The sequence below is a fragment of the Prionailurus viverrinus genome, chromosome C2, assembly GCF_022837055.1.
Source record: "Prionailurus viverrinus isolate Anna chromosome C2, UM_Priviv_1.0, whole genome shotgun sequence".
Classification (NCBI taxonomy): Eukaryota; Metazoa; Chordata; class Mammalia; order Carnivora; family Felidae; genus Prionailurus; species Prionailurus viverrinus.
Window position 1 is genome coordinate 76,306,408 of NC_062569.1, and position 24,911 is coordinate 76,331,318.

At 53.6% G+C, this 24,911-nt stretch overlaps 3 protein-coding genes across 8 annotated transcripts; 2 read left to right on the forward strand and 1 right to left on the reverse strand.

The window, feature by feature from the left end:
* Positions 1-712: 712 nt before the first annotated feature.
* Positions 713-4,580, forward strand: POLR2H (RNA polymerase II, I and III subunit H). 2 transcript variants are annotated; one of them, XM_047874102.1, is made up of 5 exons: positions 713-1,214; positions 2,179-2,262; positions 2,346-2,439; positions 2,988-3,071; positions 4,228-4,580. In XM_047874102.1, the coding sequence occupies exons 1-5, from the start codon at positions 1,142-1,144 to the stop codon at positions 4,343-4,345; spliced, it is 453 nt and encodes a 150-aa protein (XP_047730058.1). In that variant the 5' UTR covers positions 713-1,141; the 3' UTR covers positions 4,346-4,580. The 2 variants fall into 2 exon arrangements, with proteins under 2 accessions (XP_047730058.1, XP_047730059.1); XM_047874103.1 differs by lacking the exon at positions 713-1,214 and adding an exon at positions 1,263-1,551.
* Positions 4,581-7,759: 3,179 nt separating this feature from the next.
* On the reverse strand, positions 7,760-11,380 carry THPO (thrombopoietin). 4 transcript variants are annotated; one of them, XM_047874094.1, is made up of 6 exons: positions 11,270-11,380; positions 10,918-11,045; positions 10,531-10,617; positions 8,900-9,067; positions 8,578-8,658; positions 8,058-8,461 (listed from the first exon to the last, which is right to left on the reverse strand). In XM_047874094.1, exons 1-6 carry the CDS (start codon positions 11,280-11,282, stop codon positions 8,078-8,080), a joined length of 861 nt encoding a protein of 286 aa, XP_047730050.1. In that variant the 5' UTR covers positions 11,283-11,380; the 3' UTR covers positions 8,058-8,077. The 4 variants fall into 4 exon arrangements, with proteins under 4 accessions (XP_047730046.1, XP_047730048.1, XP_047730050.1 ...); XM_047874090.1 differs by having other exon boundaries at positions 7,760-8,658; XM_047874092.1 differs by having other exon boundaries at positions 7,931-8,646.
* A 3,522-nt stretch (positions 11,381-14,902) lies between these two features.
* CHRD (chordin) lies at positions 14,903-24,172 on the forward strand. 2 transcript variants are annotated; one of them, XM_047874084.1, is made up of 23 exons: positions 14,903-15,171; positions 15,402-15,505; positions 15,991-16,120; positions 16,271-16,399; positions 16,489-16,588; positions 16,712-16,799; positions 17,160-17,301; positions 17,417-17,557; positions 17,641-17,723; positions 17,859-18,006; positions 18,140-18,246; positions 18,370-18,489; positions 19,460-19,616; positions 19,962-20,182; positions 20,633-20,746; positions 21,090-21,353; positions 21,437-21,530; positions 21,648-21,704; positions 21,992-22,095; positions 22,547-22,649; positions 23,062-23,216; positions 23,387-23,486; positions 23,712-24,172. In XM_047874084.1, the coding sequence occupies exons 1-23, from the start codon at positions 15,024-15,026 to the stop codon at positions 23,765-23,767; spliced, it is 2,865 nt and encodes a 954-aa protein (XP_047730040.1). In that variant the 5' UTR covers positions 14,903-15,023; the 3' UTR covers positions 23,768-24,172. The 2 variants fall into 2 exon arrangements, with proteins under 2 accessions (XP_047730040.1, XP_047730041.1); XM_047874085.1 differs by having other exon boundaries at positions 23,715-24,172.
* Positions 24,173-24,911: the final 739 nt, after the last annotated feature.

A 24,911-nucleotide genomic window follows, 5' to 3' on the forward strand; every position in this document is an offset into this window, starting at 1 on the left:
TGGGGATCTGCATTCTCTACCAGGGTCTAAAGAAGGATAGAGCAGAGGGTGGGGTGAGCACAGAGTGGATGGGCAGTGTAAGAGATTGTGTCAGGGGAGAGGCTCGGGCCCGGGAAACAGGCAGTGTGCGGAAGAAGGCAGGATCAGGATGAGGGGGCATGTGGGAGGCACAGGCGGTGCCCAGGAGGGAGGACGGTGCCCAGGAAGGGGGCAGTGTGAGAGGAAGGGGCAGTATAAGGGAGGAGCTGGTATTCGTGGGAGAGGATAGCGCCAGGATGAAGGGGCATGTAGATCAGCGTCTGGAGGGAGAAGGCAGTGGTGGGGCAACAGGTAGTACCAAGCGGAAGGGGCAGTGCTCCGGAGGAGAGCAGTGTGATGAGGTTAATGCCAGGCTGAAGAGATCCTGTGGAAGAGAGTAGGTCCAGGGGAAGAGGGCAGTGGTAGGGAGGGTGCGGTACCAGTGGAGGGGACAAGTGCAGGCTTTCCTTTTCCCCATAGTGACATCATGGCAAATTCCCAAACTGTACAAACCCGGCTCAGGTGACATCCAGCAGGGCCAAGTCAGCCGGGGCCGGGCTGGGGGACCTCGGTGCCAGCTGGAGGGACTGGGCCCCGCGCTCTGCAGGGTCAGCGCGCTGGGGGCGGGGTTCTGTTCCTCCTGCCCTCCGCGAGGACTGTGCCCTCGGCGGGCACGCGGACCAGCAGGATAGGGCTAGGGCCGGGGTTCTCTGGGCCAAGGATCAAGGTCCCTGGCTGGGGTAGGCTCGCAAGCATTCTGGTCTTCCCAACCCGGACTCTCAAGAGGGCGCAATAGAGCCTCATCAGGGAGCGAGAAACCGCGCCACCACAGCCGGAGGTGGGACTAGTCGTGTCCCCGCCCTGGGGCGGAGTTATATGGCTCTGAGGCCCGCCCTAAATCCTGAGGACTCTCGGAAGCAATCGTTCGGGGCGGAAGTTAGGAAGCCCCGAGAGCCAGGCAGCGGAAGTGGTGGCGTTACTCCTTGTCGGCGCGCATGCGTTATTCTAGTCACTTGCTGCCACTCTGTAGGCGCTTTTACCCTCCCTCCACGCGAGGTGAAGCGCGTACCCTTAGTCGTGGTAGCGGTCTCAGCCACTCTGCTACTCTCGTGGCTGTTTCACCATGGCGGGCATCCTGTTTGAGGATATTTTTGATGTGAAAGACATTGACCCGGAGGGCAAGAAGTTTGACCGAGGTAAGTGAGGTGTACGTAGGGGCGGTTTAGGGGAAGGGGCTAACCTCCTCGGGGACACGCCCCTGGGCCCCTTGTCCACCCCACCCACGTGGCCTGCCCCTACCGGCAGTTCCTGATAGAGGACTCTCCCTCGGGAAACATTTTATAGATGGACAACGGAGACTCGGAACTCTGCCTGGCTTCACATATGCTGTGCCCTATGCCTGGCTGGCTTTTTCTCATGGTGCTGATAAACTCCTGGGCACCTTTCTAATCGCTCCTCACTCTGAGCTAGGCGCTGTATCGAGCACCTTACACACATTTTGTCCTACCTATTCCTTTCAAGAGCCTCCATGAGGTAGGTGGTGACTTGCCCAGTTTGCTCCTAGAAGTTAAGTAACCTACCCAAGGCTACATTGTGAGTAATCAGACTTCAGAGCTTGTATTCTTGTAGTGTCCTAAGAATTTTAGTTCTTGACGTCCTCCCTTAGTCAGAATTGACTGATTGCTATACACGTCTTTATTCTGTTACTGATCAACAATTATTGAAGTGTTCCTCCTATCTGATGTCTCTTCCTTTGATTGGAGACTGAGATGTTCTTCGAGACAAACACCAGTTCTTACAAGTCCCGATAATCCACTCAGCACAGCAGCCAGCACCGAAAGACAAACCTTTGGATGAACGAATAACTTGCCCAAAGTCAAGGTTGTTTCTTAATCACCCAGGCAGGCCTAGAACCTGGATATTATTTATTGCCAGAGGACCTTTGTTTTTTTCTGGGATTCTGTCCACTTGCCATAGTTTTCTTCCCTTTCTTTCTGACATGTCTGGTTCTGCATTTCTCTGAGAGCAGATGAGAGGCTAGTGGATGCAGACTGGGTTAGACTGAGTGTTCAATTACATATAATCCCCCAAAGCAGGGTGTGTAGCGTTTCCTGGAGCCTGGCAATTACCTATGCCACTCTTTTCTCTGCTTCCCTCCAGTGTCTCGACTACATTGTGAGAGTGAATCTTTCAAGATGGACCTAATCTTAGATGTAAACATTCAGATTTACCCTGTAGACTTGGGTAAGTATTGAACACAGACAATAACAGGAGGCTTTTTGACATTTTAGCCGTTCTTCACTCCCAGGTATTGCCATTATTTTCAGGTGACAAGTTCCGGTTGGTCATAGCCAGTACCTTATATGAAGATGGTACCCTGGATGATGGTGAATACAACCCCACAGATGATAGGCCTTCCAGGTGAGGAAGTTAAGAAGGGAGCACTTGAAATATGCCTGAAGATTAAGTAGATAAGTAGTATGAAAAGACCCTTATTTAATTTGTGGAATAAATGATTATCAGCAGAATCTGAGTAACCTTAAGGAAATTGCTGCACTTAAGAATTTGAACAGCCAGGTGTTTATCCAAGCAGTAATTACGTGCTTGTGGGTTGTAGTTTATTGATGGCTAAGGAAATGACCACTGAGTGACCTAAGCTGTGTGAACCTTGCATCTTGGGAGAGAGTTTGGTGTGATGGAAAGGCTTTGGAATTCCACGGAGTTCAGATCTCAGCCCTACCACTTATTTGTTGAACAACCTAACCTCTTTCAGCCTCAGTTTCCTCACCAGTAAAGTATGGATGGTCCTGCTTTGCTCATTGGGTTGCTGTGAGGACTAAATGGCATTGTATCTGGAAGACGTCCGTTTTCATAATGTTGACACTTAGTTATCAGTTACCATTATTAAAGGGCCTCTCGTTATTGTTAACTACTTTTTTAAGAATAACCTTGCTATTGTTGTTTCACAGGGCTGACCAATTTGAGTATGTAATGTATGGGAAAGTATACAGGATTGAGGGAGACGAAACTTCTACTGAGGCAGCAACGCGTCTGTAAGTTCCATGGTCTTGTGAGACCCTTGTCCCCCTGCCTTGGGCCATGCTCTGAAAATCTGGGCCGTGCTCATGTTTCCTGTGTCTCTCCCCAGGCACCTCAGACCTAGGCAGGACCCAGAAGGGGACTGTTCTGGGAACAGTTTCCAGTCTGAAATGTAGGCTGCTCACTTGGCCCTTTGTCAGGACCTCAGGGCCCAGGGGTTCAAGTGAGAAGCCGGTGATCTTGCTATGTGAAGCGCAAAGGCAGGTTGCTTCCCCAGGAACTAAATGCAGCATTAAGTGATTAAACTGCTAGACTTTTTTGGTTTTGTTTATTTGTGTGTGTGTTTTGCTACTCTGCAATCCAATCCCTAGTTCTTTGGTTTCCCTGCCCAACTATTTTAGCTGTTCTTTAAAATCTTATTAAAACAATATGTGCTCTTGGTAAGAAATTTGAAAAGCAGAGAAGTAATGTGAGGAAGCAAAAAAAAAAAAAAAAAAAAATCACCTATAATTCCATACCCAAAGGGAATCTTTCACATAAACATTTTTGAGTATTCTAGGTTTTTTCCTGTGTACTTTTTTTTTTTGAGATCATGTTGTTTGTTCTCTTTTTTTTTTAGTATTTATTTAGTTTTGAGAGAGAGAGTGCAAGTGGGGAAGGGGCAGAGAGAGAGAGAGAGAGAGAGAGAGAGAGAGAGAGAGCAGAATCCCAAGCAGGCTCTGTGCCATCAGTGCAGAGCCCAAGGTGCATCTTCACCTCATGAACCGTGAGATCATGACCTGAGCCGAAACCAAGAGTTGGACGCTTAACCGACTGAGCCATTCAGGCGCCCCTTCTTCTGCTCTTTTTGCTTCAAGTTATGTAAAATGGGTTTCCCTATGTCAGTTTAAGGCTTTTCCTAAACATTTTAATAGCAGCATAACATTCCAGTAAATGGATCTATCTTAGTTCATTTGATCATTTCCATTACTCTGGGCATGTAGCATTTTCCACCTTTGTTTGATATCCGGAATACTGCCATGCACATATCTGTGCATTCATCTTTGTCTGAATTTTGGTTCCTAATGACCAGACGCTAGAAGGGTGCCTCTCTTTCTTAAGCTGGGATGGGGAGCCACTGGGTAGCCGCTCCAGAGCTTAGACTCATGGGACTGGGGCCTTCCATTTCAGCTCTGCCTACGTGTCGTATGGGGGCCTGCTCATGAGGCTGCAGGGTGATGCCAACAACCTGCACGGATTTGAAGTGGACTCCAGAGTTTATCTGCTGATGAAGAAACTGGCCTTCTGAAGCACCCAGGAAGCCAACCTTGCTGCTTAGTCACTTAGGGCTTGGACATTCATTCATTCAAGCCTGAGGAGCGGTAACTGTTGACCACCTGTTCAGGAGGGGCTGTCTGTCTGCCCACTGTGGGTGCATCTTTAGGTGGTCTGGACTCCATGGGAAACTTGCCTGTGAAAGACCCAATGGGAGAGCTTAAAATGGATGAGAAGTTGTTTTGTGTGTATATGATTTTTAAATTAAACTTTACTTTTTCAGATCCGTTTCTGCCCCGCCCTTAAAAAAAGTCTTTTGCATTTACCCTAAAATCATTTTTTCTACTTTGCCTGTGGTATATTATATTTCTGGCCCACAGCCAGATGATCACATGTCAATGTAGGATCTATCCCAGCCTTTTGGTATCTGGGTTTAGGGTTATCTCAGCCTTCTGGGTAACTACCCCAACATTTATCCTCCAAAGTGATTTTCTGTCTGGGAGAGTGTTGTGCTTTTGGCTCCTGAGGGCACCCCAGCACCGGAAGATACCACCCATTTGGCATAGAATTTTGAATGGGCAAGGAGCCCTGCTTGTGTCCTTCCAACACTTTAAGTCTCTTAGGAAGTCAGATCACGTTGATTTAAGTCACTTGCATATCCTGGAAATGTCCATCATTTTTGTGGAAGCTTTGGGTGGAAGCTTTTAGATACAGGCATGGGACATGACTATGAAGAGAATAGGAAGAACAGATTTGGTGGTTATAGGAACAGGTGGAGGAGCTAGGTGTCTGCTCTACATTGCATTACTGCAATGCAGGGAGGGAGGGTGAGTGGTGGGGGTTCTCACCAGTACCACTGAACAGGCAGCTGCTGCACAGACCAGTGAAGTGGACAAGGCAGCAATACCAATGAGGCTGGCAGTCCAGTTCTAGGACAATGGAGCAGCCTGACTGCAGTCCCTAACTTAAAACCGGGCAAAAACAAAATGGAGGAAATGGTGATGCTTGTAGAAGCACTCCAGAATATGAGCTGGCTTTTCAGCCTGGCATTTGAGGTCTCTGAGAAAGTCTCTGGACTCTTATTTCCCCTAGGAGATTCAGGGTAACAATCCAGAAAGATTGTGAGTGTGTATTAAGCAGTTTTCTCTTTTGATCTCCTGGTTTTGCCATGGGAGCTGGTCCCCCTGCTGGGATGCCTGGGGTATTTCCTTCCCTATCATTTTCAGGTCTTTACATGAGGTGTTAGAAATAGTATTTAGGGAAATGGGTTGAAAATGGATGGCCTCTGCAGGGGGGAGGAAAAGGTGTTTTGCTTTACTGTGGGGGGGGGGGGGATGGACAGAAGGTGCAATGGGGGTTGGAATGAATTTTCATGGACTCGTAGAACTTTTTTACGTGGAGTCAGATTTGGGGTTTTGGAGAAGGCTGGATTTAGGTTAGAGTGGGAAAACTTAATTACCAGTAATAGTTTGTGGGGTAGCATAGCAGACTATCCTGGCTATCCTGGGTAGCAGAAGAGAGAACTGGCATGCAGTTGAATAGAGAGAAGAGTGTTCTGGTTGTCACAGTTTTTTGCTTTTTGTGTAAAGGGAAGAAGGGATGGAATAAGTCTGACGATGTTTTGGGAAGGGTAGATTCTCAATATGGACAGATTAGTTCACATTGGAGAAGCCCAGGAGTTATTTGCATTTGCCCTGAAGTAAGTCCAATGCCGATACTGGATGCCTGGAACTTACTGGCTATATACTTCTTGCAGTTTTGCCAACCTTGTCTCTCATCTGACTGTGCTGAGAACCCTTATTAAGCCTTTGTCTTTGGTCCCTTCGGCATATCTTGTTCTGGGTGCTGACTCTTTCATGTGCCAGAAGGTTCTTCATTTTGATCATTACATTTAATCCAGGTTAGTATTTCAGTAAATTACAATTTCTACTTAACCATTCCCTTGACTGCATGCTGGAATTTGTAGTGTGGATGAACTGTTTTCTCCCATGCAAAAACTGACACCATCTGAGATGCGTACACTTTTGAGCTTTGTGCATTTGTTGATTCCTTCTCCATGGCAACCGTTCTATCCATGATGGGAGAGAAGGACACCTGGAGATGTCTAAGTTCGTCACCCCCTCCAAGAGCTTTTGGTTTTCTACTCAGAACTTTTTAATTGTTGGTCTGTTTACTCCCCCAAGACTTGGAAATCTTTCCTGATATATAGAATCACTGAATGATCTGTTGGACAGTACACCACACTGGGGACCATATGGGCTCTGGTCAGCCTAGGGTTTCTTCTTTTCTTGCTCACAGGGCTATGTAAGCATTGAGAAAATGCCTGGCTTCTCTGAGCCTGTTTCATTGTCTGCAAAGTAGAGATGATAATCCCAAGGTGATAGAGTTGTGTGAGCGCTATAAAAGGTAACATACGTAAGGTTCCCGGCATGCTGGCTTTCATTTCTTCTATTTTGGAATACCTCTAGTGATCCTGGGGTATCTGGCAGTGTTTGGAACTCTGGATTCCTGGCTGTTTTACCTACATGGTCGTCTTTCCTTTGGGGAGTTGCGGGGAGGGAAGAGGAAAAAGCTGCTATTAGTTTTCCTACAGGAGCCTCTGGAGGTAGTGTTGACCTGTGCAATGGAGTTTTTGTTTTGGGCAATAATAAACCTCTTCAGAGGCACCACAGCAGCATTTATTTGCAAGGCCCCATAAGCCTGGCTTCTCTAGAGAATCCTTAGCAGAGTTCATGGTGGTCACATAGGGCAGCTTCTTAGATACTGTGTGCTTCTGGGATTGGGAAATGAGCCTTCAACTTGTACTTGTCCCTCCTGCTGTGTGAGCCCTAGGAGACTGACTCTTGCCACTTCCTGCACTTCCCCCTGACCTCCACAGGAGGGAGGCAGGAACCCGTGCCTGGCAAAGCTTCCTGCTGAGCTGCTGAAGCTCTCGCTGTTTGCTCAGCTGTCACATCCAGGTTTTGTCTTGACTGAACTGTCTGCACAGCCTTACCTGGGGTGTGAGGCTCTCCAAGGCTTCCTGTTAACTTTTTGGGAGGGGAGGGAAGGGGGAGATCTATTGCCCCCTGAGAAGAACATCTCTTTCCTTTGCTTTTCTGTTAGCTTTTGGGTGTTCTTATTTATTCTTTATTTATATAGGCTCAGTTTTGTTGATTATGTAGAGACGGCCTTTCTGAGAGACAACTTCCCATTCATTTTTCAAGAGTAAGGATCTCCTAAGAAAAGGAGATCAGAGCCCTATTGAGAATGATAGTAAAGGGGAGAAAGACACTAACCTTAGTTCTGAGGAAAAAAAATCAAAGCTCTTTTTTCTCTGTTTTCTGACATAAGGTTAGTCTCTACCTCTGTTCAGAAGCCAGGCCAGACCAGCCTTTTGCATAATTACTGTATGAAAAAGAGCACGTAGAGAATTAGCAAGCTGTAAATTTGTGCGGAAAATAGACCAAAGATAACTAGACGCTCTAGTGAATATTATTGATAGCTTAAAAAAATAGCTTCTGAAGTTTTACATTATACAGTGAAAAATGATCCCCTTTTCTGTCCTGTGTATCCCGCTTTAGCAGGGCTTTGGGTTTCAGGTGAAAGCAGGAAATCTGGTATAACTTGATTCCCAGGGCCTCCCCTCCGGTTAAGGGAACTTTACATGGGAGACAGTGCTGAAGCTGGCAGGGCCCTAGTACCTTACTCCTCCTGAGACAGATTCTGGAAGTGAGGGTGGGGTGCAATTAGAAGAGGACTGGCAGAGTTGGGTGTGACAGAGGGGTCAGGAAGTGGAGGCTGGAGCTGGATTGGGGGAGTGGGTGAGGTGGGTGAAGGAGAGAAGAGTGTGTATTGCCCAGTAGGAGGATGGGTTGGGGAAGGAGAATATCCAGGCCAGAGGTCGGGTGGCAGGGAGCTCATGTCTGAAGTTCCTGGAAGGATGTCTGGGGCTCCTAGAGCCCTGGGTGAGGGTCCAGGAAAGAGTCCATGAGTTCCAGTCAAGGGTCCGTGTGTCCTGTTCACGTGTCCAGGGATTTGGTCTAGGTACCTGGAGGTTTGGTTCAGCCGACCAGGAATCTTGGCTCTGAATCCCTGCAGCCTCTTCAGAAGTCCAAAGCCAGTAGTTCTGGCTGAGACACGGGAGTCTGTCTCCAAAAATCCAGAAGTCCTGTTTGGGAGCTTGTGTAGTGTGAGGACTACAGAGGTATTGCTTGGGCCAGCTATAGTGGGCAGGGCCTGCTTGGCACAGAGAGTGGGCCCTACTACAATCAGCAGGAAGCGCACCTTTCCTCGGAGCAGTTGTTGGAAGCTCAGGAATATGGCATTGGGATCCTTGTGAGCTGTGGTCCTGCCCTGTGGAGGAAGCTGTGGGCAGAGGATGGGCCTGAGGCCAGAGATCTGGGCCAGATATCATGTCTCTCTCGTCTATAGGGAAAGATAAGGTGCCAGCACCCGGACTTTATGGCTCGGGGAAAGCACTCCTTAGTAGGTCAGCTCTGCTACCCTCAAGATTCCCAGAATTCTCCTTTCTTCCCTCAGGTCTTCCAAGGGGGCTAAGTCAGCACAGGACAGTCTCTGTAGTCCCCTTGACTCAGGATTTACTTACCTGGGTTCCTAGGAGGCCCTGCAGGGCCCCGAGGAGGAGGCGGACCTGTCCAGAAAGCTGTCCCAGGAGGGATGAGAGGCAGGTGGGTCCCAGTTGTCCCCGTGCTGCCATTACTCCCTCCAGCAGAAGGGTCGCGGCTCCCAGAACGTCCTGTGCCTTGGTCTGCTCCTGCAAAAGAGATGGAAGGGAGAAGGGCCCGCTTCAAAGGGCATGCTAGTAGTGGGTGGGGAGCCCGAGGAGTAGCCAGGGGGATGAATCATAGGAGCTGAGAATTGGACAGGACCAAAGTCCCACCCAGCACAGGAATTCCTTCAGAGTCTCCCGACAATTGGTCATCGGCCTCTACTTGAGTAACTCCGGTGTCCAGTAACCCAGCCTGGTCTCACGCTTAATTTCAGTCAGAAAAGTTCTTTTTTCCCCTTATATGCTGAAATCTGAGCTGTTACAGCTTTTACCTCTGGGTTCTAGTGTTGCCAGTTCACTCTTTCTGCTACAAAATCTTAGGGTCATATGGTTTTTTAAAACTTAATGTAGAGATAAGGCCATCACAGAGATCATAAAAATGAAGGAAGGGGGCTTACTGATAAATGGCAGACACAGAACTGCAAGGGATCCCTAGGGACCACCCTTCATCCCTGGCCCAGTCCCCCTGGAAGACCTGAGGGAAGAGAGGCCATTCTGGGGATCTTGAGGATAGAAGAGCTTGATCTTAAAAGGCGTGCTCCCTCCCAGGTTTCCTGAGCCTCAGACTAAAGCACTTCCAGCCATACCACAAGACTACCACTTTCCTCCAAACTACTCAGACAGCACCCCCCCCTCACTGCCCTTTTTTAAGCCATTCCTCACATAACCTGTTTTCTAGCTTCTCACTGTTCAGGTTGCTTCTTCCTTCTGGACACATGCTAGTTTAATATGGTCCCTCTGAATAAATTAGCATTTATCTTGAGGAGGATGTCTGGTACTCAGTCCAGTACCGTTAAGTGCAATCCATTTACTGTTTTTTAGGAGTATTTCCACAATGCGGATGCTAGACATCTAAAACCAGCTAGAATCACTAGCTTTTAAAATAGCTGCTGTTTGAGGTCAACTCCGTCCTCCCAGATCTTTTTCATAGTAAGTTCTAGGGCTGGAAGTTTATATAAAGGAAGTGGGGGCATCGTGGCCTGGAAGCTGGAATAGGACTTTAATTACTTTGAGTAAATGTACAGTTTTATATATATCTCTGTTAAATTTTACCTTGTTTTTGACCTAGCCTTTCAGCAAGTTGAATCTTGATTCTGCCTTTTGTTATTTTAGCGGTGCTTCCCAGTTTTGTGTCATCTGAGGATGACAGATCAGTCTTCATGCTAACTTAAGAAGGTTGCACGGGACTAGGTCAAAGGCATGGCCATAAGCGACTTTTATCCAGCTTTCCTTGGTGTTCAGCTTTGAATCTATTTTAACATACTAGGACTGTAAGTCACCTTGTCCAGAGGACAACATCATAGTGGAATGTAGATTAGGTTAGGGTGGCCAAGCTGAAAGTGAGATATTCTTAGGGGGCTCAAGAATTTTAAAGAATCCATGGGAAGCAGTACAAAACTGATGAAGACAGGATTTAGGGAAACTAAAGGAAGGAATGACTTTCTTACCTTCTGGGTTTTCCATTCTCCCAGGCTAAAGTCCACAGCAGGCAGCAGGACAGGTGTGGACAAAGGGTTAACGTCTGGGCACTGGCTCTATTGAAAAAGATGGGTGGTGGAGAGGTGGAGAAGGGAGCTCAAATAAAGGGGGGGGGTATGGTGACCCCCGTGACCAAGATAGACTTCCATGAGCAATATATATCCAGGCTAGAGCTTTTAAAATGGGCTATATTGCAAATCGTAATCCTTGTCAAGGAGTGGTGATTGGGAGGCAGTGATCTCACCAAAGACAATATGGGGACAACAGTGCTTGGATCATGGAGTGAGAGGAAGTGATGGGAGTAAGGGCGTCTAACCAGTTAATGGGTAGAGGGGTGAGTGCTGGGAGATTCTCACCAATTTGCTGTGAAGGACATGGGAATCACGAAGCAGTTTATTTAGGAGACGGGGGTCACAGGCTGGAGGAGCCGGAAGGCATAGATTCAGTCTTGCAGTTAGGAGAAGCATGACCACGAGGAGCAGTTCTTAGATGAGAAGTGAGGTTGAAAAAGAAGAAATCACTGTCAGGTGGTGGTCCAGAAATTCCCATTTAAGACCCAGACTTGAAATCCAGGGAATTTGCCTTTCAGAAGCCTTATTCCCAGGAGATTGGGTTCCCTCAGCCCTCCACCCCTGCAGCACATCTCCTTTGTCTTTCCTCTCTAACCATGTTCTGATTTGGCCCTAGGTCCCTCCAGTGTGTTCTTACCAGTCAGCTCCATTCTGGCCACGCTGTCTGGTTGGAGTGGCTCCCTGGATGGGGCCTCTCCCCTGAATCCTTCCTGGGGCCATGGAGGCGGCTTGGGCTCTTGCACTTCTTGCACTGTGGGGCACAGGTGGGCTGAGGAAGAGGGTCTGGAATCTATCCTGCAAGTGACAGGAATAATGAACATTTAATCAGGTGTCAAGGAAAAGACTGCCTGTCTGGGGGGAACAGCTGCTGGGAGGGTGTGAGCCGCCGACCAGCCTAGAACTGCTAGAGCTCTGACTGCTCCCAGGTTTCCGTGTGAGTGCAGCATATTGCATCTCCTTTTTGTCAGGCTCCTTGGTGAATCTGCTGTGGGGCACCAGCCCCCTGCTGAGAGCAGGACAGAATCTGTATACACACACACACACACACACACACACACACACACACACACACACACACATATCTTAACTGGCCTCAAATTCTGAGCAACCTTGGTTGTTTGGTTGGAGACAATCTAGGACAGGGAAAGGGAACAGAAGTATTGTGGCATAAGCCCTGGAGAAGAGGTTGGAAAGCTGGATACAGGGTCAAGGTGAGGAGCTAGTAAACACGTGCAATGTGTTGAGGGGTGGCTTGGGGAGTGGGGCTGAGGAGGTGAGTTGGGCAAAAACAAAACTGGACTACTAGGGGTTGGTGATTACAAGATTATGAGAAGGCGGTATGGGAGCAATGAACCTATCATTCTCTTTCCATTTACCCCCACCCAAAAGCCTCTTGGAGTTTTTCTTTACACTCCCAGTTCTGAAATACTGGGTTATCCAAGGTGAAGAGATGGGCTAACAGTCTTGGGACTTGCCACCTGAGGCAAGATGCCCAGGAATGGGCACCTGCTGAGTGAGGTACCCACCTTACACAGCTTACCTCGCCTTGGACACCCACCGTATCCATCTCATAGCCCATATCTTCCTCCCTGCCCCCTTTGCAGAACCCTTCCAGTTCCTTTGCAGGACCCCCCACATGGCCTCCTCCTTCTTTGACGAGTAGTGCAAAGAGGCCTGCACCTGATTCAATATTGGGATTTCCTGTAGGTCTGTCAACATGCATGAGCCCTCCTCCCATTACCCTCTCCTTCGTCCCAGCTTCTCCGGTCCCACAATTCAGAACCTTAAGCTAACTAGGAATGGCTGGGTAAGAATGGGGATTGGATCTGTGTCCAGCTTGATGCTATGTGTCCTAAGCCCTAAATGTGCCACCTTTCTTATTTTCTCCCTGAGCACATGTCCCCTTTCCTTAGGACCCGCCAGGACTGCTATATTCCTCCAAGTCTGAGATCAGTCCCTCAGAACCCAGCACCCCACCCCCTACCCCTGCTCTGTCCTGCTCCTCCCATTCTGGGAAGGCTACACTCTTCTCGACAAAGGTCAGTGCCTGTAGGTTCCAGTTTGCCTGCCCCTCCCCCAGCTGAAAGCCCAATTCCTCTTTCCTGTCCTTCCTACCCTCACTTAACTCCAAAACCTGCTTGCCACTCACCGGGTGGAGAAGGGCTCCAGGACCCAGGTGCACAGCAGGCAGCCCTCTGGGGTGCAGATGGGTAGGAAGACATGTAGTGTTGGGGCACAGCCCCTCCACAGCAGTAGGGTCACACGCCTGCCCAGGCCACTTCTGCCCAATCAGAGAGCAGGGAGCTACCAGACACTGGTGAAGGCCCCCGGAAGTGACGCCTTCTCCTCCCACCCGCACTGAACATGGAGCCCCTGCCTGGACCATGGTCCACCAGCGGAGCCCAGCTCTTCCACCCACGTACACCACACAGAGGATTTGAACAGAGAGATCCATCTTTTTCTAGGAGATGGGAAACCTGGGGCCTGGCTGGGGAAGGAGATGAGAGGGGAACAGGGTTTTTTTCTAGGAGGAATCGGGTAGGACATTTTTGTTCCTGGGGAAGAGTCACAAAGGTCTGGTTCTGGTTTTAGATATATTGGTGGGTTTTTCAGTTCTTGACTGGCTAAATTTCTTTTCACCTGCTGTTGAAATCCATTAGGGCTCTTGCTTTTCTGCTTTTCTTTCCTATAACCCTCTCGGAGTCATGTCTTATTTCCCCTTTCACAGTGGGAATGTGGGTATTGCCCATTTTAGAGAATGACACTGTCATTGGTCAGTGTTGTGGGGAAAGCGTTTGGACAATTTGAGAGGATTGCACGGTGAGGGCTGTTTGTGGTGGTGGTGGTAGGGAGGGGGTGGGGGTGAGGCTGAGCTCAGGGCCCAGCAGCTCAGACAGCTAAGGCCACTTAACTCTGTGCCCAAGCTCTCCTGCACTTGCCCTGTCTTTCTCCCTCTTCCATCTCCTACCACTCCATATGTGACAAGAAGAATAACCAGGCCCATGTGTCCCTGTCTTAGGGAAGACAGCTGCTGAACCTCCCCCGCAAATACCTCCTGCTGGCCCCCCTCTTCCTTTGGCCCTGGCTCTAGTTCCTTTGCTTTCCCCTCAATCCCAGTCTCCTCACAGTCTCTGTCCTCAGGGGCCTCCTGGCCTGACCTTGTTCCCATCACCCCCACCTCAGTTCTTCCCCTTCTGCTCCTCCTCCCAAGGATGGGGCTGTCAGCTAAGGAGGATGGCCTAGATCCCGGAATTCTCCAGTTCAGCCAGATGAGATGCCTCCCAAGATTAGGAAGGAGGGTGCTGGGATGGTTGGGAGGATGGTGGGTGAATGGGTGTGGGAGGGGACAGGGAGGCAGTCAAGACCAGGAAACCAAGACAAAGGAGGTTGGGGGTGGGGTGGAGAGGCAGAGGGTCCCCTGCGTGAAGGAAGAAGGTGAGAAAGGATGTGAGGCTGGGGATGAGGATGGTTAGATGGGCCTCCGGACAGGTTACCGTAGGGAGGGAAACACTGTCACCAGACAGAAATGGGACTCTGAAATGGGACTTCCTGGGGACCAGTAGAATGAGGACAGACCTCAGAGAAGAGATACGGACACAAGCTAGACAGAGAGTGTGGGTAGTGTGGGGTTTGAGAGGTGCTGTGGGCCCACAGTAGGGGAGATCAGTTGACCGGCCTTTGGTGCACGTTGTCATCCTTAAAAGACAAGTCTTCATCCTTCCGGCAGTTACCGAGTACTAGCCCAGTGGCCGGCCCAGGCCTCAGGCCCAGCCTCTGCCCCTCCCTGGCCTGGGGCTCCCGTCCCGGGCTGGACACGCACCTCCCGGTGCAGCCGCCCTGTGGCCTCCGGCAGCGGGGGGCTCCAGACCCGCCTCTCCTCCCCTCTTCGCGCCCCCTGGTCTCTCCCCTCCCCCTACCCCCTCCGCTCCCCCTTCCCCTGCAGCCCCTCCCTCCTCCCCTGCCCCGTCCCAGCCCCTCCCTCCCCTCCCCCACTCGCGATCCGGGCCGCTGCTGCTGGGCCGGACCCCCCGGGCTCAGCCCGGCCCCTCGCCGAGCCGCCGCCGCCGCCCCGTTTGCTGAGGAGGAGGCCCCCGGCCGGGGCGCCGGGCGCGGGGCATAAAACGGGCCAGAGCCGGCGCCCAGGGCACTAGAGGCGCGTACGGCCCGGGTCAGCGCCCGCCCGCCCGCGCTCCTCCCGGCCGCTCCTCCCGCCCCGCCCGGCCCGGCCCGGCGCCGACTCCCGCCGCCCGACGAGCCCCTCGCCGCACTGCCCGGGCCCTGGCCCCGGCCCCCTCCCGCCGTACCGCCCCCGGCCCGGCCCTCCTCCCACCTCCCTCCTCCTTCTCCTGCTCCCTCCTCCCTCCCGCCTCCCCAGCTGTCCCGTTCGCGTCATGCCGAGCCTCCCGGCCCCGCCGGCCCCGCTGCTGCTCCTCGGGCTGCTTCTGCTCGGCTGCCGGCCGGCCCACGGCGCCGGCCCCGAGCCGCCCGCGCTGCCCATCCGGTCCGAGAAGGAGCCGCTGCCCATTCGGGGAGCGGCAGGTAGGTGGGCGCCTAGAGGGACGCGCAGGCAGAGTCCGGCTCGGGGCAAGTCTGCTCCCGCCCGGAGGGGGCGCCGGGCGCAGGTGGCTCAGCTCGGCAGGCTGCCTGGAGGGGTGGGCGCGGGTCGCGAGGCGCGTCGTGCCGGGGGACCCAGGGCCCGGCCGGCGGCGCCCGGGGCGGGCACACCGCAGGAGCGGGACAGCGGCCGCCAGCCAAGCCCGTCCCCGCAGGCTGCTCCTTCGGCGGGAAGGTCTATGCCTTGGACGAGACGTGGCACCCGGACCTGGGGGAGCCCTTCGGGGTGATGCGCTGCGTGCTGTGCGCCTGTGAGGCGGTGAGTGGACCAAGCGGCCGTAGCCGGGGGCCCTTGCGGGTGGGGGAGCGCTCGCGTCCCGGGATGTCGGGGTGCACTCGGAGCCGCTGAGGATAAAGAAGCGAGTCTGCAGGTATTTGGGATATATATATATATTTTTTTTTTTTCTCCTGGTGGGAGGCAGTGCCCCCTTCAAGTCTCAGGTGTTGACTGTTATTGATCACCCACTATGTGTCAGGCTCTTTGCCAACGGTTTCGTCTGTCTCTCACTTAACTCCTAGAACAACCCTGCTAGATACACACTATTATTTCCCCCATTTTCCAGATAGGGACCCTAAGTCCCAGAGAGGTTAAATAAATTGTCTAGGGTCACACAGCTTGTAAGAAGCAGAGTGGTCTGACTCCATGGGATGACCTTGCTCTGGTCCTGACTCTCCCCTGCTCGCCCTGTGTCTCACCAATGGCATCTTGCACTCACTTGGTTTTTGCATCTTCTCTGCAAGCAGGCTCAGTGGGGTCGCCGCTCAAGGGGCCCGGGCAGGGTCAGCTGCAAGAACATCAAACCTGAGTGCCCAACCCTGGCCTGCGTGCAGCCGCGTCAGTTGCCGGGACACTGCTGCCAGACCTGTCCCCAGGGTAAGGCCCGCTCCGCAGTGAGGGGAGGGCGGCAGGGCAGTGGTACTTGGTCCTGAGTCACAAGGATGGATGGGGCGGATGGAGCAGATGAAACCGCCGACTGCCTTCTCGGTGCCCAGCTGAAGCCCGTGTTTCCCACTCCCGGCTTAGATCGCAGCGGTCCGGAGAGGCAGCCTACAGGCCTGGCCTTTGAGTATCCGCGGGATCCAGAGCACCGCAGCTACAGCGACCGCGGGGAACCAGGCTCTGAAGATCGGACGCGCGGAGACGGCCACACCGGTAGGTAGGGGCCAGGCAGGAGTTGGGGTTGTGATTGGGGCCGGGCTGCCCCAGTGGGTGACGATACTAGGGACATCTTTTCCTCACAGACTTCGTGGCGCTGCTGACAGGGCCGAGGTCGCAGGCCGTGGCACGGGCCCGAGTGTCTCTGCTGCGCTCTAGCTTGCGTTTCTCCATCTCCTACAGGCAGTGAGAAAGGGGAAGGTGGGAGGAGGGGCCAGCTGGGGACTGGGGAAGGAGAGTTGGGAGAGGCTGGAGGAGCTGCTCCTGGCCTAGGCTCAGAGCCCATACTCACCAGACCCTCATTCCCAGGCTGGACCGCCCTACTCGAATCCGCTTCTCAGACTCCACTGGCAGCGTCCTGTTTGAACACCCTGCGGCCCCCAGTCAAGATGGCCTGGTGAGATGATGCCATTTATGAGTGCTTCTCCAGTCTGGGTGCTATGCTGAGGGCGTGCTCTGCAATGCCTCCTTTGGTCCTCATAACAGCCCAGTGAGAGGAAAGCACTGACATTATGATGCCCATTTTACAGATGAGGGAACTGAGGCTCAGTAGCAGAATGTGATTTGCTCAAGGTCACACAGCTAGTAAGTGGTTGAGCCAGGATTTGGACCCCAGCCTCTGGCTCCAGGGCCCCTTCTTCAGCTTCCTAGGAGGGCTTGGGGGCTCCTTTGTACTCCTTCCTCACCAGAGCCAGGCCTCTCAGCTGGCCTGTCTTACATACTGTCTGAGTAGGACCTTCTTGTCTCTCTGCTCCAGGTCTGTGGGGTGTGGCGGGCAGTGCCTCGGTTGTCTCTGCGGCTCCTTAGGGCAGAACAGCTACATGTGGCACTTGTGACACCCACTAACCCTTCAGGGGAGGTCTGGGGGCCTCTCATCCGGCACCGGGCCCTGGCTGCAGGTGAGGGGAGCAGATGGCCCCTGGACATGAAGTTCTGAGTCTTCTCTATCCCCAGGAATGGAGTGGGCTGAAGAGGGGACTTTCTGATGGGCTCTCATGGTCTTCCTTCCCCCAGAGACCTTCAGTGCCATTCTGACTCTGGAAGGCCCCCCACAGCCTGGCACAGGGGGCATCACCCTACTCACTCTCAGTGACACAGAGGACTCCTTGCATTTTTTGCTGCTCTTCCGTGGGCTGCTGGAACCCAGGAGTGGGGGTAAGTGGGAGGGGGCAGGGCAAGTGAGGAGAGGAGGCAGAGCACCTGTCTGTCAGAGGCATCCATACGGATGGCTGTTGCAGGGCCAAGCCAGGTTCCCTTGCGGCTCCAGATTCTACATCAGGGGCAGCTGCTGCGAGAGCTCTACGCCAATGCCTCGGTCCAGGTGAGTGAGGGTCTGGCTCTTGCTGCCACCTGCTCCGGCCTCTTGCTGCCCCCGTCCAGGTGAGTGAGGGTCTGGCTCTTGCTGCCACCTGCTCCGGCCTCTTGCTGCCCCCACCATTCCTTGCTCTCCCTCCAGGAGCCAGGCTTTGCCGAGGTGCTGCCCAACCTGACAGCCCAGGAGATGGGCTGGCTGGTGCAGGGGGAGCTGACGATGGCCCTGGAGAGGGCAGGTGGGCCAGGGCTGCGCATCAGTGGACACATTGCTGCCAGGCAGAGCTGCGATGGTGAGGCAGGGTGGGGCACACACAACCAAGAGGCACAGACAAGTGGCGGGGTGGGTATGGGAGGCATCGTGTGGGCTGGGCGTATGAATGGCTGTAGGACAAGCCGGCCTCCACCTATCTTGCCCCTCTGCAGTCCTGCAAAGCGTCCTTTGCGGGGCCGATGCCCTGATCCCAGTTCAGACGGGTGCAGCCGGCTCAGCCAGCCTTACACTACTAGGAAATGGCTCCCTGATCTACCAGGTAAGAGTCAGGGGCTGCAGGAGGTGGGAGGGCAGCAGGCCGGGGTCGGGCTTTGGCCTTCATGGTTCAGGCCCCAGGCCTTCTCTGCCACTTCACTTTGCCCTCCCCAACACTGCCCACCAGGTACAAGTGGTAGGTACAGGCAGTGAGGTGGTGGCCATGACACTGGAGACCAAGCCTCAGCGGAGGAACCAGCGGACCGTCCTGTGCCGCATGGCTGGACTCCAGCTGGGAGGACACACAGTGAGTACTTCAGGCAGAGCCAGGCCCCAGGGCCCACACCCCAGAGCTAACAATGCGGGGTGTGGGAAGCCTGGTTGGATGAGCAGAGATGTTCAGAATCATTCACTCACTAACAGATTCTCTCACTGACACATTGACTCACTGGACACGTTTTTAGTGAGCCTCGGGCTAGAGACTGGAATACAAAGAAAATCAGGTGTGGCCCCTGTCCTCAGCAAGCTCACATCAAATGGGAGGAGGAGTTGGACAGGGAGACCATATAATTATAAATGTGATAGCAATGGCTGCCACTTACTGAATCCTTCTTTTTTTTTTTCCCCTATAGTTAACATTTTTAAATTTTTAAAAAAGTTTTTGAAAAATTTTTTATTTATTTTGAGGGAGAGAGAGACAGAGAGAGAGCAGGAGAAGGGCTGAGAGAGGGAGACAGAATCCCATTGGCATGGAACCCAGTGTGGGGCTTGACGTGGGGTTTGATGTGAGGCCCGACGTGGGGCTTGTAGGGGGGGCCTGACACGGGGCTCGTAGCAAGGCTGGATGTGGGGCTCAAACTCATAAACCAAGAGATCATGACCTGAGCTGAAATCAAGAGTCAGAGGCTTAAACAACTGAGCCACCCAGGTGCCCCTTACTGAGCCTTTCTACATGCTACATAGTGTACTGGTTGCCTTACTTATATTGTTTTTGGCCCTTACAGTTCCCATTTTATAGATAATGAAGCGAAGGATCAGGCAGGTTAAATAACTCCTCAAGATTGTTACATAGGTAGGAAATGGCAGAGAAGGGACTGGAACCTGGGCTTTCAAGGTTCTTATCCAGTGTTATGCGTGTGTAGAAGTGTGTTGGGTGTAAGAAAACACGGAAGACATTCGGAACCTTAGGCTTATGTGAAAACTGAGGAGGGGTTCGTCTGGAATCTGGCAGACTGTAGCTAGGGCATCTAAGTCTGACATCCTTCCCTGTCCTCCAGGCTGTGGGTGTCTGCCCTGGACTGGGTGCCCGAGGGGCTCATATGCTGCTGCAGAATGAGCTGTTCCTGAATGTGGGCACCAAGGACTTCCCAGATGGAGAACTGAGGGGGCATGTGGCTGCCCTGCCCTATAGTGGACACAGCACCCGCCACGACAGTGAGTGCCCTGGGATCTGCCTGCCCTTTGGTGTCCTGTGATCTGTGACTCAAGCATGTGAGCATGGTGCCAGAGCCTGGTGTGTCTTTCCCTGTGCCTGAGCTCGAGGTTGGCATCTGGAGAAGGTGGGGATGTACAGGGTGGCCCTGCTGGGAGACCTTCTCTGTTGCCATGGTGCAGGGGTCTAAAACTTGCTGCTTGCCTCCCCCTCCACCCTGCCCTGGGCCTATGGACGGTGTCGGCCAATTTGTGGAATGCATGTTGGGGGAGGCCGGGGAGATGGGGAATACCGGGCTGCTCCCAGGCCACCTTTTCATCTGTCACCTGTCCTCTGTCTGGATCCAGCACTGCCCGTGCCCCTGGCAGGAGCCCTGGTGTTGCCCCCTGTGCAGAGCCAGGCAGCAGGACATGCCTGGCTCTCGCTGGATACCCACTGTCACCTGCACTATGAAGTGCTACTGGCTGGGCTTGGTGGCTCAGAACAGGGCACAGTCACTGCCCACCTCCTAGGGCCTCCTGGGATGCCAGGGCCCCGGCGGCTGCTGAAGGGATTCTATGGCCCAGAGGTGAGGACATGATGGTGGAGGCAGCTTTGAAAGTATCTGCTTTTTAGCACGAAGGGCTGTGTGGGCCTGTGGCGGGGAAAGCAGAGAGCAGGTAGCTTGGTATGGCAGAGCTGACATGGGCTCGGGAGTCAGACAGACCTGGGTATGAATCTGACTCAGACTTTTGTTATCCATTCTCCTTCCTGTGTCCTTCTCTGGTGGGATCTCTTGGATAGCATGTAACATCCTGAACCTCCAAAGGAGCAGGTGGGGTGGAGCAAAACCCCTCAAATGGGGTGGGCTTGGAGTCAGAGAGACCTGGCTTTCTGAGCTCCATACCACCATTAATGGGCTCACTTCCTTGAAGACTTTACTTAACCTCCTTGGGTCTCGGTTTCTCATCTGTGAATTAAGAAGGGTAGGTGCAGCCCTGGACGGCCTTGTTCCCATCCCTTATCCCGGCTCTTACAGGCCCAGGGCGTGGTGAAGGACCTGGAGCCTGAGCTGCTGCGGCACCTGGCTCAGGGCACTGCCTCCCTGCTGATCACCACCAAGGGTAGCCCCCACGGGGAGCTCCGGGGGCAGGTAGGCAGGCAGTGTGGGCCGCTGGGGATGTTTCAGAGTTGAGCCCTCACTGTGTGCTCTTGCCTGAGTCACTTTGCTCTCTCTGAGCCCTGGGGGGGTGGGGGTGGGGGGGTAGTATCACATTCCCTGGCTGGTTGGGAGGATAAAGCCAGCCAAGGTACATGACGAGGCTGGCAGCAGACCACCCTGTCTCTGGTCGCTGGGGTGACTGCTGGTGCTAATAGCATCCTCCTGGGACGCAGAGATGCTCAGGGGTCGAGGTGTCTCGGGCAGGTGGGCTGGCCGAGGCTGGTGGAGACGCGGAGGGAGCCCGGGTGCTGCCTCAACTCGCCTCTCCTCCCAGGTGCACATCGCCAACCAGTGCGAGGTGGGCGGCCTGCGCCTGGCGGCGGCGGGGGCCGAAGGAGCGTGGGCGCCGGACTCAGCGGCCGCCGCGCTGCCCGCGCTGCCGGCTGTGCTTGGCCAGGACGCCCCCGCGCCAGCCAAACCCGGCGGCCCCGGGCGGCCGCGAGACCCCAACACCTGCTTCTTTGAGGGGCAGCAGCGCCCCCATGGGGCTCGCTGGGCGCCTAACTATGACCCGCTCTGCTCGCTTTGCACCTGTCAGGTAGGATGCCCCTGCGGAAGGGTGCACTGGGGTCTGGATTCTGGGGCAAGGGTCCCAGCCAACCACCCCACCTCTCTTTGCAGAGACGCACAGTGATTTGTGACCCCGTGGTGTGCCCGCCGCCCAGCTGTCCCAGCCCAGTGCAGGCACCAGACCAGTGCTGTCCTTTGTGCCCCGGTAAGTGACCTGTCCCAGTGGGAGAGGGTAGTGGAAGGTCCACTGTAGGGGCTGAGGCCTCTAGGGAGGGAAGGGGGGCCGCCATCCTCTGCCTTCACTATTTCTTTGGCTCCACAGAGAAGCAAGATGTCAGAGACCTGTCGGGGCTGTCACGGAGCAGAGACCCTGGAGAGGGTGAGCTGGAAGTCTGTGTGCAGGGATGAGGAATCCAGGGGAGCTGTTGGGTGGGACCAGGAGGGGCACAAAAGGGTGAGAATATATATGGGGGGAGGAGACTGAAGGGCACAGGTTCTGAATGACACCTGGTAGGCTTCATTAGAGTCACTGGTCCACAAATGGGTCCTGGTGTTAGACTAGTATGGGGCTGGCCTGAGACTCCAGCCTTGATTGTGGGCCCAGCCAATGAGCTCAATACTCACGGCAGCTGGGCACTGTGCCCCCCCTTCCTCCCTGTCCCCCAGGCTGCTATTTTGATGGTGACCGGAGCTGGCGGGCAGCGGGCACCCGGTGGCACCCTGTCGTGCCCCCCTTTGGCTTAATTAAGTGTGCTGTCTGCACCTGCAAGGTATGGCTGCCCAATCCTCTCTGGTGCCATAACCCAGCAGGGTCTGCAGAGGTGGGGAGGGGGCTGCCAGAGGGAAAAGCCCAGCCTTGGTGAGGGAGGCTCAAGGATTAAAACACTGAAAAGTCCTTTGAGCTTTGAGAATCAGCTTCCTGCAGGAAAAGGGAAGGGCTGACGTGGGTGTGAATTCTGGCTCTGCCAGCTGACCAGCTCCATATAGCCCTGGCACTGTCTGTACCTCCCTGAACTTCCCTTTCCACTCCTGCAAGCAGATATGATAGCAGTTATGTTGCAGGGCTACCATGAGCATTTGAGTTCAGGTATATAAAGCACCAGCCCAGGGCCTCTGAGTGAAAGGCCATGGAAATACGACATTGGAGGGATGGAGAGGAGAGGGAGGAAGCAGGAGGCTCCCCTTCCTTTTTGACACCCATTCCTCAATGGATCCCTACAGGGGGGCACTGGAGAGGTGCACTGTGAGAAGGTGCAGTGTCCTCGGCTGGCCTGTGCCCAGCCTGTCCGTGCCAACCCCACTGACTGCTGCAAACAGTGTCCAGGTGAGGGGGTGGGCACTGAGGCCTCTTGGGGCAGTTGAGGTGCTTCACTGGCTTGTCATGGGTGAGGGGGTGCATAGTGAAGGTGGGTGGAAGGAACTTCTCAGCTAATTCAGCGTTTACTGAGCACTGCTCTGTGCCTAGGAGCTAGGGCTCTAAACGCACTGGAAAGAATGTGCATGTATTTATTAGTGGGCTATGATGGGTTCCAATTCCTACCCCTCCCTCCCTTTCTTTCTCCCTCCCTCCCATCCATCCATCCATCCATCCATCCATCCATCCATCCATCCTCTCATCCAAATTTGTCACCTACTAAGTGCCAGAAACTGCTAGGTGTTGGAGATTCAAAAACAAATAAAACCTGGGTGGCCCTTACAGAGCTCACATCTGCTGATCTCTTCCTCCCTCCCAACAGTGGGGTCAGGGGCCCACCCCCAATTGGGGGACCCCATGCAGGCCGATGGGCCCCGGGGCTGCCGTTTTGCAGGGCAGTGGTTCCCAGAGAGCCAGAGCTGGCACCCCTCGGTGCCTCCCTTTGGGGAGATGAGCTGTATCACCTGCAGATGTGGAGTAAGTGGGGAATGGGCTCTGTGTGAGGTGGGCATTGGGGACCTGGCCTAAAGTGGGGAGACCTTTCCAGGGAGGGTAGGCTCCTGGGAGTGGGCTTCCCTGAAGAGGCTGGAGGCTGCTGTTCCCTTGTGCCTCTGGGTACCCTCAAAATCTACTCTGTCTGGCACCAGGCAGGGGTGCCCCACTGTGAGCGGGATGACTGTTCACTGCCACTGTCCTGCGGTCCAGGGAAGGAGAGTCGCTGCTGCTCCCACTGCTCACCCCGGCGATGTAAGTGAGGGGGCTGTATGTGGGGCACCCCGGGAGGGAAGGGGGCACCTGCTGCCTGCCAGGAGCAGTGCCATCTGCTTCACGGGTGACTGAGTCACACAGATTGTGTGTGCTGACTTGTTTAAAAGTTCTGACCTTTCTGGGCCTAGAACAGAGATGCTCCGCTGTGTCCTCCGTGCCGCCCAATTTCCTCTCTCTCCAAAATGTATTCCCTTTTGTCTCCAGCAGCCCCAGAGACCAGGACAGTTCCAGAGCCTGAGAAAGAAGCCGAAGGCTCCTAGGGAGCAGCCAGAAGGCCACATGACCAAGAGGACGGGGCCTGGGCTGGGAGAAGGAGTGGCGCCAAGGGCCCTGCATCCTCCTGTGGGAAATCAAGTGCCTTCGGCTCTTTTCTGCCTCTTCTCCCTCCCCCCACTACCTCTGGGAACCACAATTCCACAAGGGGAAGGGGCAGCCAGGGCAGGCCAGGGCCACGGCCATTCTGACTCCTGCCCAGTCACCCTCCAGCCTCTGCCTTAGAAGCCCAACCCCTTTCTTTCTGTACATAATGTCACTGGCTTATTGGGATTTTTAATTTATCCTCACTCAGCACCAAGGGTCCCTCCACTTCACTCCTGCTGCCCCTGAGCTGAGCAGAGTCATTATTGGAGATTTTTGTATTTATTAAAACTTTTTTTTTTTTTTCAGTCTCAGGGCTAAAAGTTGTTTCTTTGTGGCCAGGGACCTGAGTGCGCCTCCATGGAGAAGGTCTGAGAGTGGGAGCCCTGACTCCAGGGGCTTCCCTCTGAGCCTTGGGGAGCAGGAGGAGACCTGGAGAAGGAGAGTGGAGGCATAGCTGTTGGCTGGCATTGTGGGATTCCACAGAGGGGCCTGGCAATGTCACTGAGATGGACCAGAGCCTCAAGAACTCAGGCAACCCGAAGCAGGATTTAGACACAAATGTGGTTTCCACTGGTCTACTCATGGTTGGCATTTTGCTGACCCCATGTTTTTTTTTTTTTTTAAGTTTATTTATTTATTTTGAGAGAGAGAGAGAAAGAGTTGGGTGTGTGAGCAGGGGAGGGGTAGAGAGAGAGGGAGAGAGAGAGAGAATCCCAAGCGGCTTCCGTGTTATCAGTGCAGAGCCAGACGTTAGGCTTGAACTCACGAACCGTGAGATCATAACATGAGCCAAAATCAAGATGCCTAACTGATTGAGCCACCCAGCCACCCTGCTGACCCTATGTTTGAAGTGGCTCCAAAGAGAGAAACAAAAGTGCCACCAGCCTCTGTCTTGTTTGTTTAAAGTGAGGCAACCAAGCCCCTGTTATTCTTTTCTGGAAATGAATTGCATTCGGGACCAATTCTGGGGCAAATCTGGATCAGAGTAGACTGGAACCAGCCCCTGGCCCCGTTCTTGGCTGAGCTTATCTTGGTACCAAGTGG